Source organism: Melospiza melodia, chromosome 11, assembly GCF_035770615.1.
Source record: "Melospiza melodia melodia isolate bMelMel2 chromosome 11, bMelMel2.pri, whole genome shotgun sequence".
In the NCBI taxonomy this organism is placed as follows: Eukaryota; Metazoa; Chordata; class Aves; order Passeriformes; family Passerellidae; genus Melospiza; species Melospiza melodia.
This window is the reverse complement of record NC_086204.1, coordinates 30,599,083-30,618,063: the sequence shown is the minus strand read 5'-3', so window position 1 is coordinate 30,618,063 and position 18,981 is coordinate 30,599,083. Positions and strand designations below refer to the sequence as shown.

At 57.9% G+C, this 18,981-nt stretch overlaps 1 protein-coding gene across 1 annotated transcript; it reads right to left on the bottom strand.

Annotated features, from left to right (window-relative positions):
• Window positions 1-1,046: 1,046 nt before the first annotated feature.
• Window positions 1,047-18,941, bottom strand: IL23R (interleukin 23 receptor). The gene is made up of 16 exons (XM_063166299.1): window positions 18,782-18,941; window positions 18,164-18,389; window positions 17,125-17,202; window positions 15,996-16,280; window positions 15,587-15,710; window positions 14,673-14,845; window positions 13,788-13,933; window positions 13,068-13,227; window positions 12,622-12,704; window positions 12,161-12,377; window positions 10,167-10,364; window positions 9,180-9,254; window positions 7,582-7,632; window positions 6,244-6,349; window positions 5,679-5,769; window positions 1,047-4,310 (listed from the first exon to the last, which is right to left on the bottom strand). The coding sequence occupies exons 3-16, from the start codon at window positions 17,180-17,182 to the stop codon at window positions 3,735-3,737; spliced, it is 2,343 nt and encodes a 780-aa protein (XP_063022369.1). The 5' UTR covers window positions 17,183-17,202; window positions 18,164-18,389; window positions 18,782-18,941; the 3' UTR covers window positions 1,047-3,734.
• Window positions 18,942-18,981: the final 40 nt, after the last annotated feature.

The following is an 18,981-nucleotide window of genomic DNA, read 5'->3' as shown; positions in this document are numbered from 1 at the left end:
TCCTCCACCCATCCCATCCCTGCTCCTCCACCCATCCCATCCCTGCTCCTCCATCCCATCCCTGCTCCTCCATCCCATCCCAGCTCCTCCATCCCATTCCTGCTCCTCCATCCCATCCCTGCTCCTCCATCCCAGCCCTGCTCCCAGGGCTCTCCCAGTGCCATCCCCATGGGATTTGCCCTCATGGGAAGGTGGCATTGAGGGCTGGCACCGATGTGGAGCCTGGTGAGACCCGGCCACAGCCTGCCCTCTCACATCCCCTGCTCTGAGTCACCAGCCTGGTTTCAGTCTGAGCTCAGCCCTGGGCAGGGCTGCTCACCCTCCTCCCCAAACCCCCCAGAGGCTCAGGGACGGCAGAGGCTCCCCCAAATCCCATCATTTTTAAGGATAATCCCCAGTTTTGCTGCGAGGCCGCCCCAGCTGCCGCTGGCTTTGCCCTGACAGGTTTTCAGCAGGGTTCTGCTGAGCCAGGCACTTCTCTCTGCGGCTTTGCAGAGCCTGGGTCACAATCTGGGCTTTGATCTGCACCCTGTGTGCTCAGAAATCCCCCGAGGCCTGGGTGTTACTGAGCTCTGTGAAACCTCCCTGCCTGGAATCCAATTTTAGCCCTGCAGTGCCGTTATCAGCCACAATCTCCCCACAGTTCACTGGCAGCCAGGGCTGGCAGGGTGGGCAGGTGCAGGCACAGAGGGAACCCAGCGGCACCAGGTTACTCAGAGCAGGTTTCTGTCACCTCCCGCTGCTCTTCCCAAGGGGTTTAAGGGGTTTTTGGCCTTTGGTGCTGAGGCTTTGCCAGCTGCAGGAGCCCAGACTCTGTAGATAAGGAACGAATGAAGCGGCGCCATCGGTTGGTGACTAAGCTGAGCCTAAACCCAGCTCTCTGTGCTGCCAACCTCAAACAGAATGAATTCCACTCCTCCTGCATGGCAATGGTTGGTGACTAAGCTGAGCCTAAACCCAGCTCTCTGTGCTGCCAACCTCAAACAGAATGAATTCCACTCCTCCTGCATGGCAATGACACAAAGGGCTTAAAACCGCAGCTCAGATGCACATTAATACACCGTTTATTGTGTGTTAAATTTATTTGTTGCTTCTTCAGTCTCGTTTCAGGTTCAATAATTTGCAGGCTGACTTTTTGGGGAGGTGAACAAATCCCACAGGGGAGCCTCGGGCTGATCCCTGGCGGGGCTGGGACCTCCTTGCACCTTGAACTCCCCCTGGTAGACACAGACATCACAGATAAAAAGTTGAATTTTTGCTCAGAGCAAGGGGCTCGTCCAGAGGCACATCCACTCTCATTTTAGCTTCTCTGTAAGATATTTTCTTATTTTTTATCTTTTTAATATTTTAATTGAAAAAACTCATCTGGAGTTCAGAGCAGGAGTGAGTGCCTCTCTCTGCTCTCCAACCCCCCTGAGCTGCCCGCACCCAATTCCTTGTTCCTTTTAACTGTTCCCTCCTTCCCTTTATATTAAAAAAAATGTTTTTAAAAGAAATATTCTTTATAAAAAAATATTTTTTTTTAGAACTTTGGTGATGATGAGACAGCACCGTGGTGCATCTCTGTGGGTCCTGAAAATCATGGAATTCATTCCTGAGCTGATAAACAAGAGGGAATCTCTGCCACTGGATCTGACTGCCAATGGTAAAACCGAGCTTAAAACCGGGGATAGAAAATCCTGATACCAAAAATGAGGGGGTTTGGAATATTTGAGGGAAGGAGGGAACCCTGAGAAGTCAAAATAAATCAGTTGGGAGTGACTGTGATGGGATTCATGGGATGCCCCATCCCTGGAAATGCTCCAGGCCAGGCTGGTTGGGGCTTGGAGCATCCTGGGATGGGGTTTGGGATCACAGAATCCAAGAATGGTTTGGGAATCCTTAAATCCATCCAGTGCCACCCTGCCATGGCAGGGACACCTCCCACTGTCCCAGGCTGCTCCAGCCCCAGTGTCCTTGGGCACTGCTGCTCTGGGCACCTGTGAAATACTCCCTGTAGCAGAAATATTCCCTTTATAAGCAGAAACATTCCCTGTATCTCCCAGGGGTCAGGGCAGGGTGGCACTGGTGGTTCTCTGGTGTCCATCCATGCTGGGAGCTGGGAATTCTCCATCCCTGCCCTGCCCCTGGGAATGCAGGAGCTGTGCTGCTCTGCCCAGGGGGATTTTCAGGATTCCTGGGGCTGGGAATGCACCCGGCAGCTCCTGGAGGGCAGCACCAGCCCTGTTTGGCTGGGGAACAATTCCCCCCCCAGGTTTTGCAGCTCAGGTGAAGGAGCAGCACAAGCCCCAGGATGTGGACTCTGCAAAAAACCCTTCCCCTCCTCACGCTTGGGCTGCTCAGGGTCCTGTGGTGTTCTTGTACAACTTCCTTCCTGCTCGAGCAGCACTCTCTAATTCAATTTATTCAATTCTGGGCTCCCTGCCCTGCCACACTCCCATTTCTGTGCTGGTTTGCTGCTTCTGAGGGGGAATCCTCCCCTCCTTGCTGGTCACTGCTCCTCTGGACACTGTGACAGATTGCTGGGCAGTGAGGGACCAGCACAGCACACCAGGGGGATTGGGAGTGCTGAGGACAAGCAACAAAATAAATCCATTTGTGTAGCAGCTGATGGAGAAATGCTCACAGTGCATAGGAAAAACAATAGGAAAAAAAAAGGGAATATTTTGTAAGTCCCAGAATACCTGGAGATGGTTTTAGGGCTGCTGAAGGAAGGCAGCTGCTGTGTTTTACCAAAGATCCAAATCCATGCTCATGAGCCAGATAAATCCCATTTTCCTGTGCCACACTGCCCTTCCCACAGCCAGGCTGAGGGGTGACAGGGTGCTGTGAGATGGTAAATCCCTCACCCAAAGGGAAGGGCTTGGCCAGTGACCACTTCAGAGGCGTTTGAAATCAGCCTGGCAGGAGGTGGAGGTGTGTTCTCACCCGAGTGGGGTTTTATTTGGAATGGGAGGAAAATGAAATACAGAAAATATTCCATGTTCTTGGTTCCATGTTGTTGGTACCAGTGTGACACATAAATCCTTCTTGGTGCAGTGTCTGTTCATCAGGAGCAATCCCAAAATATTTTCCACATCTCTGCCAGGATGTCTGGGGGACTTTTATATCCATTTTAGCTGCAATTAACTCCAGGAATGAAGTGCCCCAAACCTTTGGCAATGAAGTGCTCCAAACAATTGGGAATGGAGTGCTCCAAACAATTGGGAAGGCCATGCTCCGAACATTTGAGAATGAAATGCTCCAAACTTTTGAAAATTAACTGCTCCAATCTCTTGGGAATGAAATGCCCCAAACATTTGAGAATTAAATGCTCCAAACATTTGGGAATTAAATGCTCCAAACATTTGGGAATGAGATGCTCCAAACCTTTGGGAATGAAGTGCTCCAAACCCTTGGGAATGAAGTGCTCCAAACCCTTGGGAATGAAATGTCCCAAACCCTTGGGAATGAAGTGCTCCAAACCCTTAACAAGAGGACGATGCTGAGCAGTAATTGAAGATATTTCACCCTGCAGGAATCTCCTGATTGCATCCCAGGAATCCAAGCTTTATGGGATTTTTTGCTTCTGCCAGTGTGAGGTAAGGTTAAAACTGGGGTTTGCTGGCCCAGGATTCCCAGCAGCCCCAAGAAGCTGCAGTGGAGTAAGAAGGCAGAATTCCAGCGGGGAGCGTTGCTCTGGCTCTGCAATTGCCCATCCCGGTGCTGACACCGCCCGTGTCCCTGCTCCAGGTTTATCCCCAGTCCCAGCTGCCCTCAGGGCAGCCCTGCCATGCCGTGTGGGATGCAGGGTCCCTGTTGGTGGCCCTCAGGCAGGACAGCAGCTCCTCGGGCACCAGCATCTGCTCGGGGCCGGGCTCCCAGCGCTGCTCCGGGACGGGTCCGTGTCCGCGTACAGGGAACTCCAGGCTGCTGTTGAGCACCAGGTTGATCTTGTCCAGCAGGTACAGCTGGGGGGTCCCTCCCTGCGTGTCCCACAGCTGGGCGACAGGGCTGGTGTAATCCTGGGAGAAGATTCCCAGCTCTGGCTGCGGGATGGGCGTGGGCGGCTGCGCCGGGCAGATTCCGGCAGCCACGTACCCCAAAGCGTTCCCGTCGGAGAGCTGGGGTTTGTAGGCACCCAGCTGCCCTGGGGCTGCGCTCCTGGGGGCCACCACGCTCCTGGGCACCCCCCTGGGCTCGGCCACCCCTGCCCTGGCCTCGGGCTCCCGGCGCTGGGGCCGCTCCTGCGCTGGCACCTCCTGGACATCGGAGACTGCGGGGTCCAGGAAGGGCTCCTGGAGGCTGGCACTGGGGAAATCAGCCTTGTCCTGGGGAAAGGAGGATAGCTGTGCCACCTTCATCCAGCCCTGCTCCTCCATCCATCCCAGCCCTGCTCCTCCATCCATCCCAGCTCCTCCATCCCAGACCTGCTCCTCCATCCCATCCCAGCTCCTCCATCCATCCCATCCCAGCTCCTCCATCCCATCCCTGCTCCTCCATCCATCCATCCATCATCCATCCATCATCCATCCATCATCCATCCATCCATCCATCCATCATCCATCCATCCATCATCCATCCATCCATCATCCATCCATCCATCCATCCATCATCCATCCATCCATCATCCATCCATCCATCATCCATCCATCCATCCATCATCCATCCATCATCCATCCATCCATCCCATCCCAGCTCCTCCATCCATCCATCCATCCATCCATCCATCCATCCATCCATCCATCCATCATCCATCCATCATCCATCCATCCATCCATCCATCCATCCATCCATCCATCCATCATCCATCCATCATCCATCCATCCATCCATCCATCCCTCCATCCATCCATCCATCCATCCATCCATCCATCCATCCATCCCAGCTCCTCCATCCCATCCCCGCTCCTCCATCCATCCCATCCCAGCTCCTCCATCCATCCATCCATCCCTCCATCCATCCATCCATCATCCATCCATCCATCCATCCATCCATCATCCATCCATCCATCCATCCATCATCCATCCATCATCCATCATCCATCATCCATCCATCCTTCCATCCATCCATCATCCATCATCCATCCATCCATCATCCATCCATCCATCCATCCATCCATCATCCATCCATCCATCCATCCATCCATCCATCCATCCATCCATCCATCATCCATCCATCCATCATCCATCCATCATCCATCCATCCATCCATCATCCATCCATCCATCCATCCATCCATCCATCCATCCATCCATCCATCCATCCATCCATCATCCATCCATCCATCATCCATCCATCCATCCATCCATCCATCCATCCATCCATCCATCCATCCATCCATCCATCCATCCATCCATCCATCCCATCCCTGCTCCTCCATTCCATCCCTGTTCTCACACAAGCTGCCCTCTCCCAGCTAACAGGGGATGTTACCAGAGGAAATGGCCTCAAGTCGTGCCAGGGGAGTTTTGGGCTGGATTTTTGGGAAAATGTCTGTGTGGAACGGGCTGTCCAGCCCTGCAGGGATTTAAAATCCCCATGGATGTTGCACTTGGGGACACGGGGCAGTGTTGGCCTTGGCAGTGCTGGTGGTGGTTGGACTCGATGGTCTCAGAGGGATTTTCCAACCTGGATAATTCTGTAAAGCCCAGCTTTAATCTGAGGGGAAGCAAAGCCAGGAGATAACCCTGCCCTCACCTGGAGTGACTTCACCACGGTGCTGTTCTCCATGTGGGGAAAGTCCTCAAACATCCACCTTGGCAAGAGGGACACGAGGGCGGCCTTGACCCTTCACAAAAGGGAAAAAAAAACCCCAAATGTTACTGCAGTGTGTTATTCAGATATTCCTCATGCAGGATGAAACTCTCTGGGTGGGAAGGACGCATGAAGAACACCCAGCCTTGGAAACTCTGGGTTCCCCATTCTTAAATTTCACCAATTTCATGTTTATTTCACTGTTTTTTTGCTGGTCTCTGCCTTACTGTAGAGCACCAGAAAGTCCTTTCATACGATAAATGTGTGATATTGCCCTCAGGCTGAGTTGAAAGGGACTCTGTAGTTGATTTTAAAACATCCCAGAAGAAATTTTATATTTCTTCTATGTAAAAAAAAAAAAAAAAAAAAAAAAAAAAAAAAAAAGAAAAGAAAAAAAAGAAACCACAAAAACTCCCCAAAAATCCCCCCAAACACCCTCCCCCAAAAAAGGGGTAAAAAAATTCTGAATTGGGAATAAGGGAAGAAGACATGGAGGAGAAAGGAATACCTTTTCCTGACTGACTTTTTAAACATCACAACTGCAAAAAGAACGGATAATCCGACCACGCTGAGGCTCAGTCCCAGGAAAACTCGGATGTCATCATCTGCAGGGGCTGGAAGGGAGGAGGTCACAGCCTGGGTGCTGCACTCACTCACCATTCACCATTCACCATTTCCTGCCCCAGAAGTGCTGACGTGAATTCCTCAGCCTGGGCTGGTTTTGCTTTTGGTTTAGGAGCTGAAACAGACCGTGACCTTTACCAGAGGATGTGCAAGCTGAGCATCCCCAGAAGGGTGGGAAACGCTGAAACACGTCCCTGGTCCCAGCTGCAGGGTGGAATCAGCCTCCTGCATGGGTTAATTCGATATTTGCTGGGTTTGACACTTCCCCCTTGGACTGAGCATCGTGTTTTAGCCTCGGTAGAGAGCAGAACTCAAAGCTTGCAGTCTGTGGGTGCTGCTTATCTTCCCTGCACTTGGGGAAAAACTCCTTAATTGGCTCTTGTTGGAACCCAGGAAATCCCTCTGGCTGCCCTGGAGGGCTCCAGCCCCTGCCCAGGGGGCTCAGAGGCCTCAGCACAGAGCCCAAGGACCCTGTGCCTTTGGTCTTGATCCATGGAAAAAAAATTGCCAACCTTGTGTGAAGAATTACAAGTCAAAAGAGTTTAAGTAGAAAAATAGTTTGTCACAGAGTGAAAAAGAGATTTTTTTAGGGTTTTTAGAATGGGTGTCCAAGGGGTAAGATGGAGGAATCTATGTCCAGCCTCTTCTTCTTGGCCTCCATCTCCTGCTGTGATGGTGGCACTTTGGGATTGGTTTAGAGTAGAACTCACTGTCTGACATAGGTGATGGGTATTGGGAAGTTATGGTAAATATTGTACAGGTAGTTTTTAGTATAAAAAGATAACACTGCCCTGGGGCAGGCAGAGTGCCTCTGTTTGTCCTGCTGAACAGACCTCAGCTGGACAGGAGAGAGAATTTTATAGATAAGGAACAATGAACAACCTTGAGGATGAGAACCCAGAGCATCTGGGAGCTCTCAATTCCCACAGCCAGGAGCTGCCTGGGTTAAACCCCCCATGGGACAAAGCCTGGCCCAGCAAGGCAGAGCTCCCACACAGGACAAAGCCTGGCCTAGCAAGGCAGAGCTCCCACGGGACAAAGCCTGGCCCAGCAAGGCAGAGCTGCCCAGAGCACAAAGCCTGGCCCAGCAAGGCAGAGCTGCCCAGAGCACAAAGCCTGGCCCAGCAAGGCAGAGCTGCCCAGAGCACAAAGCCTGGCCAAGCAAGGCAGAGCTGCCCAGAGCACAAAGCCTGGCCTAGCAAGGCAGAGCTGCCCTCCTTACCCTGGGACATCTCGCTGTAGGTGCTGCCCAGGAGCGGCTCCTCTGCAGGGGCTGGAACAGAGAGAGGGAAAAAACGTCTGTGGTTCCTTCAGAGGGCTCTGGGTGACACCAAACCTGCCTTGGTTCTATCTTTTGAGAAAAATAAATAATGGTGTAACAAGGACAATTGAGCTCCCTGAAGCAATGAGTAACTCCAGCTCTGCTGGGCTCTCCACATCATCCCCACAATTAAATGAGGTGTTGATCAATCCTGTCCCCACCTACAGAACCTCTTCCCCGCACATCCCTCCCTGCCCTCAGCACCCTAAACAAGGATTTAGTCCCCCTGGGGAGCTCCATCATTTTCCACAAGCACTCCCGGGTTGTTAACATCTTTTCCAGAGAAGTTGTGGATCCCTGGAGTGTCCCAGGCCAGGCTGGAGCAGCCTGGCACAGTGGGACATGTCCGTGCCATGGCAGGGGTGGCACTGGGTGGGATTTGAGGTCAATTCCAACCCAGCCCATTGTGGGATTCTGTGATTCCCAAAGTGCCTGCGCCCCTTGGGAATGAATTTCCTGATTATTTCCATGCAGTGAGGGAAGATCTGCAGCTGGAGGCCCTGCCATGGCAAGAAGCCTCTTTCTGCTGAGATAAGCAGCCAGCTTTGATCCTGGCCAGTTCAGCAATTCCCTCTGATCCTGGCCAGTTCAGCAATTCCCTCGGGATCCCTTGTCCCTGATTTGGAGCCACGGGGAAGGGTCCTGCCCCGCGGACAGCGCCCAGGGCCAGCCCGGGACACCCATCCAGGAATGTCTGCTTGCATTTCCTGGGAACAGCTGCCCTGCTCCAGGGGCTCCTGCAGGGCCACGGGGCTGCTCTGGCCCAGGAGAAACCCCTGGGCAGCTGCAGGGGGCCCATCTCAGGTGGCATCGGAGCCAGGAGCCAGGGACACCCTCAGGTGTCCCCTCAGGTGTCACCTGCAGGTACTTTGGGCTCTGACAGCCCTTGATGGTCCTGCCCAGCCCCACCTGGCCCCAGGGTGGGCTCTATTTAAGCCCAGCCCTGGCCCTCAGCCCCAGCTGGGCTGGGCTGGGGCAGCTCTGGGGCTCAGACCCTGCTCTGGTGTCACAGCTTGGCCTCACCCTCCTGCGCAGCTCTGAGGGTGCACAAAGCCACCCCAGTGCTGGAAATGAGGTTTCCCTTCCTTCCCCAAACCCTGCCCAGCACTGACCCAGCTGCAGATGTCCCCCCCAAGGCTCTGTTGACTCCAGGTAGGAAGGGCAGGCTGGCTCTGCCCAGCTGCTCCCTGGAAAAGCTCTGTGCTGGATTTTGGTTCATCTGCAACATCTTACTGCGAGTTCTGCATGTGCAAACTCACTTTTCTGCCCTAGAAAGGGGCAGCGACCCCGCAGGTGCCTCTGCTGATGGGAAATGAGGTTCTGGGCTGTTCTGGGTCTGTGCGGGGAGCAAACACCAGCTGGAGATGGGTCTGACACCAGTACATTGATTAAATGCATTTTATGCTTTCCTTGCCGTGCTGGGCGGGAGGGTTTGCGCTGTTCCCGGCCCCAGGGATGATCCCCAAGGGGAGCAGCAGCATTTTCCCCGTCAGGCTCACCTGGGCTGGAGCGGGGAGCGCTGATCCCGCCGGGATACACCGCGTACAGCCGCGCCTGCCGCGGAGCCGCTGGCCCTGCCGGCAAAGCACAGATTCACCTTCAAAATGGGGATTTTGTCTGCTGGGCTGGGCCAGGGGCTGGGCACTGAGCGGTGACAGCAGCTGGGTTACCCCTTGAGGGTCTGGGGTCGTTCCTGGCCCACCAGCTCATTTTTAATTCATTAAATAATGAATGCATTTAATTAATTTTCTTTCCCTCCCCATCCCCTCCTTCCCCTGTGATCTTCACCCAGGGACCCAAATCCCACTGTCTGCCCTCAAATCTCCAGCTGCTTCCCTCCCCTCCTTCTCTAAGGACTCTTCATGGCCCCACTCCCTCCCCCAAAAAAGTGGGCAGGGGCTCAAACTCAAATGAAGCTGCCTTGATAGTCTGGTTTGGATTTATAATTTAATCCTGATTGATAGTCTGATTCAGATTTATAATCTAATTCGAATTTATAACGTAATTCAGATTGATAGTTTGATTTGGATTTATAATCTAATTTGGATTTATGGTCTGATTTGGATTTCTAATCTAATCTAATCCTGATTGATAGTCTGATTTGGATTTATAATGTAATCTGGATTTATAGTCTAATTTGGATTTATAATCTAATTGAGATTTATAGTCTGATTTGGATTTATAATCTAATTCAGATTAACAGCCTGATTTGGAGTTATAATCTAATCCAGATTGACAGCCTGATTTGGAGTTATAATCTAATCCAGATTGACAGCCTGATTTGGATTTATAATATAATCCAGATTTACAGCCTGATTTGGAGTTATAATCTAATCCCGATTTACAGCCTGATTTGGAGTTATAATCTAATCCAGATTTACAGCCTGATTTGGAGTTATAATCTAATCCCGATTTACAGCCTGATTTGGGTTTCTAAGGTCCCGAGGAGCAGTGCCCAGCAGAAGGGGGTTCCTGGGCTGTCCCACCTGGGATGTAGGTGTGAGTTTGGTGTTTTGGGATTCTCTCCCAGCTGTGCTGCTCCTGCAGGCCGTGCTGGGGGCCGTGCACCCACTCCAGGATGAACCAGAGCAGGGGGCTCTGGCTGGGCTGGGGGCGCTGCCACCGCACCAGGGCCCTGCTCTGCTGCTCCTGCTGCACCTCCAGCGCCTCCGGGGCCGGGAACTCTGTGGGGAGACGGGGCAGGGGCAACTCAAACAGCCCGAACCCATCCCTGGGCACTGGGGAGGGTCAGCCCCGCCCAGGGGAAATGCGGCTTTCCTGGAGGGGCTTGAAAGCTGAAGGGTGAGCAGGGAATTACAGAATATGGTGGGTTTGTATATAAACACACACACACACATATATATAATAGAATTATTATATATATATAATAGAATTATTCAGGTTGGAAAAGACCTTAAAGATCAAGGCCACCACTGTCCCATGTCCCCAAGTGCCACATCCATGTGGCTTTTGAACCCCTCCAGGGATGGGGATTCACCCCTGCCCTGGGGCACCTGTGCCAGGGCTGGGAAACCTTTCCAGGAAGGAATATTCCCAAATGTCCACCCTGAGGCCGTTCCCTCCGCTCCTGTCCCTGTTCCCAGCCTGCTCCCTGGGCTGTCCCCTCCTGTGCAGAGCCACAAGGGCCCCTGAGCCTCCTTTGCTCCAGGCTGAGCCCCTGCCCAGCTCCCTCAGGGATTCTGCAGCCCCTGCCCGGCTCCTCAGGGATTCTGCAGCCCCTGCCCAGCTCCTCAGGGATTCTGCAGCCCCTGCCCAGCTCCTCAGGGATTCTGCAGCCCCTGCCCAGCTCCTCAGGGATTCTGCAGCCCCTGCCCAGCTCCTCAGGGATTCTGCAGCCCCTGCCCAGCTCCTCAGGGATTCTGCAGCCCCTGCCCAGCTCCTCAGGGATTCTGCAGCCCCTGCCCAGCTCCTCAGGGATTCTGCAGCCCCTGCCCAGCTCCTCAGGGATTCTGCAGCCCCTGCCCGGCTCCCTCAGGGATTCTGCAGCCCCTGCCCAGCTCCTCAGGGATTCTGCAGCCCCTGCCCAGCTCCTCAGGGATTCTGCAGCCCCTGCCCAGCTCCATTCCCTGCCCTGGGCACTCTCCAGCCCCTCACTCTCCTTCATGGGGACAGTCCCTGCCCTGTGCCTGGCACAGCCCAGGTGCCCGTGGCCCTCCAGCTGTGCTCCTCCCCAGCCAGATGTGGAGCTCTGTGCTTGCAAGCCCCGCACCCTCAGCTCTGAAATGCTTCAGCTGTCCCTGCTTACCAGAAACGTGCAGGGTTCTGATAAGCATCAGAGTCGAGAGAGGTTTTTCCACCTTATTTCTCTTCAGTTTCCTTTTAGTCATGTGTTTGTCCTCAGCCTGAATGGGACTTTCCCCTCCCATTGCTCATTCAGACACGTTTTTCAGAACGAGCAAAACGTGGTTGTGGGGGGAAACCACACCTCGGGGCATAGGGACCGTAAGGTGGCCCTAAAAGGATTTAAAAGGATTTTTGCCCCCTTCTTTTTCAGTTTGCAAGGACCCAGCTCCCAGGAGCAGCCTGGCACCCTTTGCTTTGCCAGCCAACACGGACAGGGCTAACTTAAAAATGAGTTTGTTGCTGCGGCCTTGGGAGGTGAAGGGCTGAGATTCCAGAGCCTGAAGGGGCTCCAGGAGAGCTGCAGAGGGGCTGGGGACAGGGATGGAGGGACAGCACACAGGGAATGGCTCCCACTGCCAGAGGGCAGGGATGGATGGGAGATTGGGAATTGTTCCCTGGCAGGGTGGGCAGGGGCTGGGCTGGAATTCCCAGATTTGCTGTGGCTGCCCCTGGATCCCTGGCAGTGCCCGAGGCCAGGCTGGACATTGGAGCAGCCTGGGACAGTGGGAGGTGTCCCTGCCATGGGACAATGAAATCAGCTGGGCTTTAAGGTCTCTCCCGGTGCCAAATCCAGCATTTCCCTGGGGCAGGGTCGGTGTCGGCGGTGCCCCCGTACCTTGCGGAGCTGCCGCCCAGTTCAGAGGGATGCTGGCGGGGCTGGAGGCGCCCTTGGCGTTGCGGGCGGTGACGAGGAGGCTGCGGGCTCCGGGCGGCACCAGCAGCGAGCACTCGGTGCCCGCGGTGAGGCACAGCGGCCACAGCGCTCCCGAGGGGCTCTCCGCGCTCACGGCGTAGCCCAGGACCCTCCCGCGGGCATCCCGGGCCGACAGCGGCTGCGGGGGCGAGAGAGGCCGGGATCGGGGGGTCTGACACCCCCACACCCGGCCGGGATCGGGGGGTCTGACACCCCCACAGCCGGGATCGGGGGCTCTGAGCCCACAGCCGGCTGTGACACCTTTACGGGGATGGGGATGTGGCTCCGAGCCGGGCTGGCCCTGTCCCGCGGGCTCCGCACGGAGGCGGCACCGGCGCTGCCCGGGGAGGAGCGGCGGAGCTGAGGCCGCCCCGAGCCCGTACCTTGATCAACACCGTCACCTCGTGGCTGCCGTTCGGCAGGGCCCGGCCCAGGCGCCGCCACACGGCGGGAGCGGCGGCGGGGGCTGCGGAGGAGCGGGGACACCGCGAGTGACACACCGGGGGTGACACCGAGGGGACAGCGTGACACACCGGGGACCCGGGGCTCCCACCCACCCGCAGCCCCTCCCGACCGGCTGGCAGAGCTGCGGCGGCGCTTCTGTTCGGGATGGGCCCCCCCCCCGTTCCCCGCTGGCACCGGCACGGGAGGGCAGCGCTGCCTCGCTCATCCGTGCCAGGCTCATGCCAAAGCCAGCAGCTGGCACGGATGGGCGGAGCTGGCTCAGGGTGACCGCGATTTGTCGCGACACCTCGGCTGATGTGGTTTTCCCCCCCAGGGCAGCAAGCAGGGCACTGAGGACCGTGGGTGTCGCCGGCGCTGAGCCCACCTGCCTCGGGGGTGCGGTACGGGAACGGGGGGCTCCAGGCGCTCCAGGGGCTGCGGGCGCTGCCGAGCCGGCACCTGGCCTGGAACACGAACTCGGTGTCGCTCTGCAGCTCGTGCTGCCAGCGGGGACCCTCCGGGGGCACCTTGGCACACGGCTCCACCTGCCAGGGAAGCACAGGGACACTGCGGGTGACGCGTTTGACAGGGGAGTGGGACACAGCGGGTCCCTGCTGCCACCCCTGCGGGATGGGCAGCGATGGGCAAGACCCGCCCTGTCCCCTCCGGTGCCACCTTGCGTGGCCCAGCCAGAGCCCCCAGCACGGAGATTTTGGGGCTCCTGTGGCAGCGGGGATCCAGGCTCAGCCCTGGCAGCGCTCAGGGAGTTTCCATCCCTGCCCCAGTTGTGGGTTTGGGGTTTTTTGTCTGGGGTGTGCTCTGAGCATCCCCAGGATTTTGTGCCTTGTCCTCGCAGAGCGGAATGTTTGGGAATATTTGGAATTCCGTCTTTTCCCTCAGAAAGCTGAGCTAACCCTGCCCACGAGGCCATCTGCTGTCCCCCCCGGGTGGCATCAGCTCTGCTGTCCCCCGCCTGTGGCCGGGGGTGCCCGTTTGAGCACACCAGAGCACAGGGGTGAGTCTGGAATACCCCCAAATATTCCCATTGCCCGCGGGGTCTGCAGCAGGAGCGGGGCTGGGGCAGTGAGGGGGTTTGGGGTCTCACGTGCCACGCCGGGGTGCCCCTGGCCCGGTGCCTCTCCTGGCAGTGCACGTCCCTCAGGCGCGTCAGGCTCCTCCAGCGCGTGGTGGTGACGGCTGGGGACGTGTCCGTGGTCTCGGCGCCCATGGGCACGGGCAGGGCGGGCACCACTGCGGGCACAGCAGGGAACAGCAGGGTGGGGACGGTCCCTGGGCTCAGGGGTGTCCCCAGAGTGCCACAGCAGGGCAGGGAGGCCAGGCATGGCCGCAGCACACCATGCTGCTCACGGGGGGACAGAGGGAGGGATGGAGGGATGGATGGAGGGATGGATGGAGTGGAGGGATAACGGAGGGATAGAAGGATCAATGGAGGGAGGGATGGATGATAGATGGAGACATTGATGGATGGATGATGGATGATGGGTGGATGGATGGATGGATGGATGGATGGATGGATGGAGTAGAGGGATAACGGAGGGATAGAAGGATCAATGGAGGGAGGGGTGGATGATAGATGGAGACATTGATGGACAGATGGATGGATGGATGGATGGATGAATGTAGAAGGATAGTGGAGGGATGGAAGGGATCAATGGATAGATGATGGACGGACAGATGGACAGACAGATGGATGGATAATAGATGGAGACATAGACGGACGGATGGATGGACGGACGGATGTGGAGGGATAATGGAGAGATGGATCAATAGAGGGATGGATGGATGGACAGAAGGATGGATGGCTGATGGACGGACAGATGGAGACATGGATGGACAGATGGATGGACGGATGATAGATGGAGACACAGATGGACAGATAGATGGATGGATGGATGATAGATGGAGACATGGACAGACCGATGGACAGATAGAGGGACAGATGGACGGACAGATGGACGGATGTCCGTACCGAGCTCCTGCAGGCTGAGGCGCTGGGGGGCCGAGCGGGCAGTGCCCAGCGCGTTGCTGGCCTGCACCCACACCCAGTACTGGCTGTCGTTGTGCAGCTCCCTCAGCAGCACAGGTGAGTCTGCAGGGAAGGTCTTTTCTTCCTCCTCATCCTCCTCATCCCGTGCCACCACCCTGGAAGCAGAAGGCAGCCCTGTCAGTGCGTATCCCAGCACCACAGCCCCGCTGGCGTGGCCACTCCCAAACCTCACACTTGTCACCCCTAAAGCAAGCTGGGGATTCATTCCCTTCCCTGACACTGCTGATGGGCTTTTGTATTTTCACAGTGGTAAAAGAACTCCTTCCTTTCTGGCTGCACGGATCAGCTTGATTCCAAATTTCAGCAGGAGCTTTGTCCCTTCTCCTCACAAAGCTTGGGATGACACATATGATGGGATTTAATGTCCTTAAAATTGAGAAGGGAGAACTGATAGCCTGAGAGGGGACCAGCCACGGCATCCTGGCACGGGTGTGACATGCCAGGTGCTACCATGGGGACCGGCCATGACATTTTGGGGTGGGGTGTGACATGCCAGGTGGTGCCGTGGGGACCTTGGTGGCAGGGAGCATCCCAGGGTGGGACTGTGGCACACTGTGTGGCAGCCAGCACCTCTGCTTCGGCTGGCCTTTGGGGTTTGGGCAGTGTTGGGGTCACCCTCTCCTTACCCCAGAGGGAGCCCCAGCCGCTGGAAGCTGCAGCTTCCCCTCGGTGGGGCTCGATGGGATGCGAGCCCGGGCGCTGCGGTGAGCGTGCGGCTCTGGGGCAGGAGGTGACAAAACGTGAGCTGAAGGAAGTGGAACTGGGGCACGGCAAGGCTGCTGTCAGTGGGGCTGGCACCGGGGGCTGTCACCGGGGCTGTCACCCCCGAGGCTCACCTGCGCAGGTGGAGGCTGTGCCGGGTGGGCAGGTGCGTGCTCCGGCCCCGCTCCCATCGGCACCGCAGGTGCTCCGAGCCCTCGGCGATGGCGCAGCTCAGGTTCCCGGGGGGGTCCGGGGGGTCTGCGGGGCGAGCCCGGGTGAGGCGCGGCCCCAAGGCAGAGCAGCGTGGCCCCGGGGCTCGGGGAACACGGGGGGGACACGGGGCACTCACAGCCCGGACCCGGGGAACACGGGGGGACACGGGGCACTCACAGCCCGGCTCTGGGGACACGGGGCACTCACAGCCCGGACCCGGGGGCTCGGGGGGGACACGGGGCACTCACAGCCCGGGACTCGGGGAACACGGGGGGACACGGGGCACCCACAGCCCGGTTCTGGGACACGGGGGTCCCACGGGGCACTCACAGCCGGCCCGGATCTCGGTGCCGCACACCACGCGGTGTCTCTGGGCGCAGCGGGAGAAGCAGGTGACGCTGACTAGGGGCAGCTGGAAGCGGGGCAGGTGGAGGCGCTCGGCGCCGTCGCGCAGGGCCAGCAGGGAGCTGTAGTTGAGGGAGATAAAGAGCTGCTGCGGCGAGGGGCAATCCAACCGGGACTCGCAGCCGATGGAGATGTCGGAGCCCAGCAGCACCACGGGCCTGGGCTCGGGCTCGATCCACACGCGCCCGTTGCACGTCAAGTTCGCAGCACCTGCGCCAAAGCGGGTGGGATATGCCGAATCTATCCCGGGGCTGTCCCGGGGCTGCAGGGCTCGGCAGGGAGCGGATCCCCTCCCTGGGATGCCCTGCAGCCAGGGGATTACAGCCCGCCCTGCTCACCTTCAACCCCGTGGGATGCAGGTAAACTGAGGCACGAGTGATGCCGGGGAGAAATTGTCCCCCCTGAGGGTGCCCAGAGGAGCTGCGGCTGCCCCCGTACCCCTGGCGATGCCCAAAGCCAGGCTGGACAGGGCTGAGAGCGCTCTGTCCCTGCTCCGGGTCCCTCCCACCCAAACCGGGCCTGGATGCGCCCCCCGCCCCCGCTGCAGCGCCCCGGCCCCGCTGACTCATCCCGGCCGAGCAGGAACGGCCCCGTCCCGCCGGTTTCACCCATCGCGGGGCCGCTCGAACGTTAAATGAGTGCAGGGAAATAACGCGCGCCCCGAGAGCTCTGATCCCCAGATTAGCGCGGCGGGGGCGCGTCCCTTCCCTATCAGATGGAGCTCGGCAGCAGCGCCGGCTCTCGGCGCTATCGGCTCCATCTGCCCTTCCTGGAAAGGGCAGGGCCGAGCCCGGGGGCCGCAGGGACGGGGGCAGAGCTGGCACGGGGGCCGCAGGGCCCTGGGAATGGCCCTGGGAATGTCCCCGGGAGCCTGGGAATGTCCCCGCTCCAAGGAGGGAAGGGGAAGGAGAAGGAGCTCAGGGCACGGGACCCCTCCCGCAGTGCTCCCCTCAAACCCCACAGCTCTGGGATCGTCCCGTCCCCACCCCAAACCCCCCGCGGGCCCGGGGCGCTGCTCGGGTGCCATCCCGGTGTCCCTGTCACCGTCACTCACCCGGGCACAGGCAGCAGAGCAGGACGGGCAGCGCCAAAGCCTGGCCCGGCCCCGCCATGGGCTGGGCTGCGGCATCGCCTGGGGAGCGAAAAACCGTGGAGAAATTCCTGCAGGGAGGATGTGGGATCGGGGGAAGGGAGAGCTGAGCAGCCCTGCCCCGGAGAAGGTGGGACGGGGGTCTCAGGGGGTGCTGCCCCTCTGCCCAGAGCCCCCCAGGTGTTGCCTGCGGGGCTGGGGTCCCAGGGACACAGCGGAGATGGGGATGCGCTGGAATGAGCCCCCCGAGGGTGTGGAAGGGCTGGGGGAGCTGCTCAGCCTGGAGAGGAGAGGCTCCAAGGGGATCCTTGGGGATGGATGTTTGATGAGGAGTAAAGAAGAGCGAGGCAAACTCCCCCCAGGGACAGGACAGGAGGCAACGGGGTCAGGAAATCAGGAAATTCCAATTGAACATAAAAAAAAGCTCTGTAAATGTCAGAGTGGGGCTGCTGCCCTGAGGGCTTTGGTCCTGCAGTCTCCATCCCTGGGGCTGCTCAGACACGTTTTTATGGGATGGAAACTCCCCGTTTCCATCACATCTTTTCCACAGATCCTGCCCAGGCTGAGCCTGGCTCTTCCCAGCACTGAACGCCCAGAGACAGCCCCAAAATCCGGGGCCATGCTTCCCACCCTTGTGCCCGCACCCCACTGCTGCTCAGATTTTCCCTTGCTCCCTTTGCCTCTCTCCACAGCCTCTTTGGGAGAATTCCCACAGGCCAGGAAAGCAATCCCAGCCTCACCAGCCTCGTGGGGCCGGGTTTGGGGCTGGAAGGGCTCTGCAGCACCCAGGGCACACACTGGTGAGGAGCAGGGAGATGCAGCTCCCGGGGGGGAATTGCTCCTTTCCATCCCCCCGCAGGCATCCCCCGGAGCTGGGGTGGCTGCAGCACCCCCAGGCCCCTCTGGGGTCACAGAGCAGACCCCAAACCAGCCCTGCCACCCCCATTCTCCTGCCTGGGCTGAGCAGAGCCCACGCTCCCTCATTCCCCTTCCCATGCAATACCTGCTGTCAGCAATGGCGAGTTTCCCTGGAGGGAGGCCAGAGTCCTCAGTAAAAGCCTCAAAACGCTGCTTTTCAGCCCAAAGCAGGCCAGCAGCAGCAGCAGCAGCAGCAGCAGTGAGTGCTCTGGTGCTCCTCGTGCGGGGTGAGGTGACCTGGTTTGGTTTTGGGGCTGATCAAGCGTTCGCCGTGGGTGAGTCAAACCTCAAGTGCCTCCCTATTACCTGACCTACAAAGAGAGGCTGTCACTTCCCAAGTGCCCACGAGCCTGCTGCAAACCAGGGCAAGTGAAAAAATGCACTGGGGTCCTGTGAGAAGGGCTGGGAGCTGTGAATGAGCCCAGCTCTGCCCCTCTGGAATCACCTTTGTGTTTTTATTGCAGTTTAGAGGCGTTGGCGGACTCCAGAGCCAAAGGAACGAGGCCGTTTGGAGATGCTGGGCTTTGAGCTGCTCTCCTGGTGCACTAGGGCTGAGGAAACGGGAATTCAGCAGGAAGGGAGAGGCTGCTCCGCGGTGCCAACCCAAACCCCACGGAACCTTCCCCGGGGCTGTGCCAGGAGGGACAAACCAACGCAGGAGCAGCAGGGTGAAATCAGGGGCTGGCAGCTGGGCAATGCTTACCTTGGCAGCGCTCAGGACGGGTGGCACCACCGGGAGAGGGCACAGAGCAGCCGAGTTCCCTCCCGGTGTGAGCCAGTGCTTGGGGAAACCCAGCGTCCCCTCCAGGGAAAGGGGAAGGGAAGGGAAGGGAAGGGAAGGGAAGGGAAGGGAAGGGAAGGGAAGGGAAGGGAAGGGAAGGGAAGGGAAGGGAAGGGGCTCCT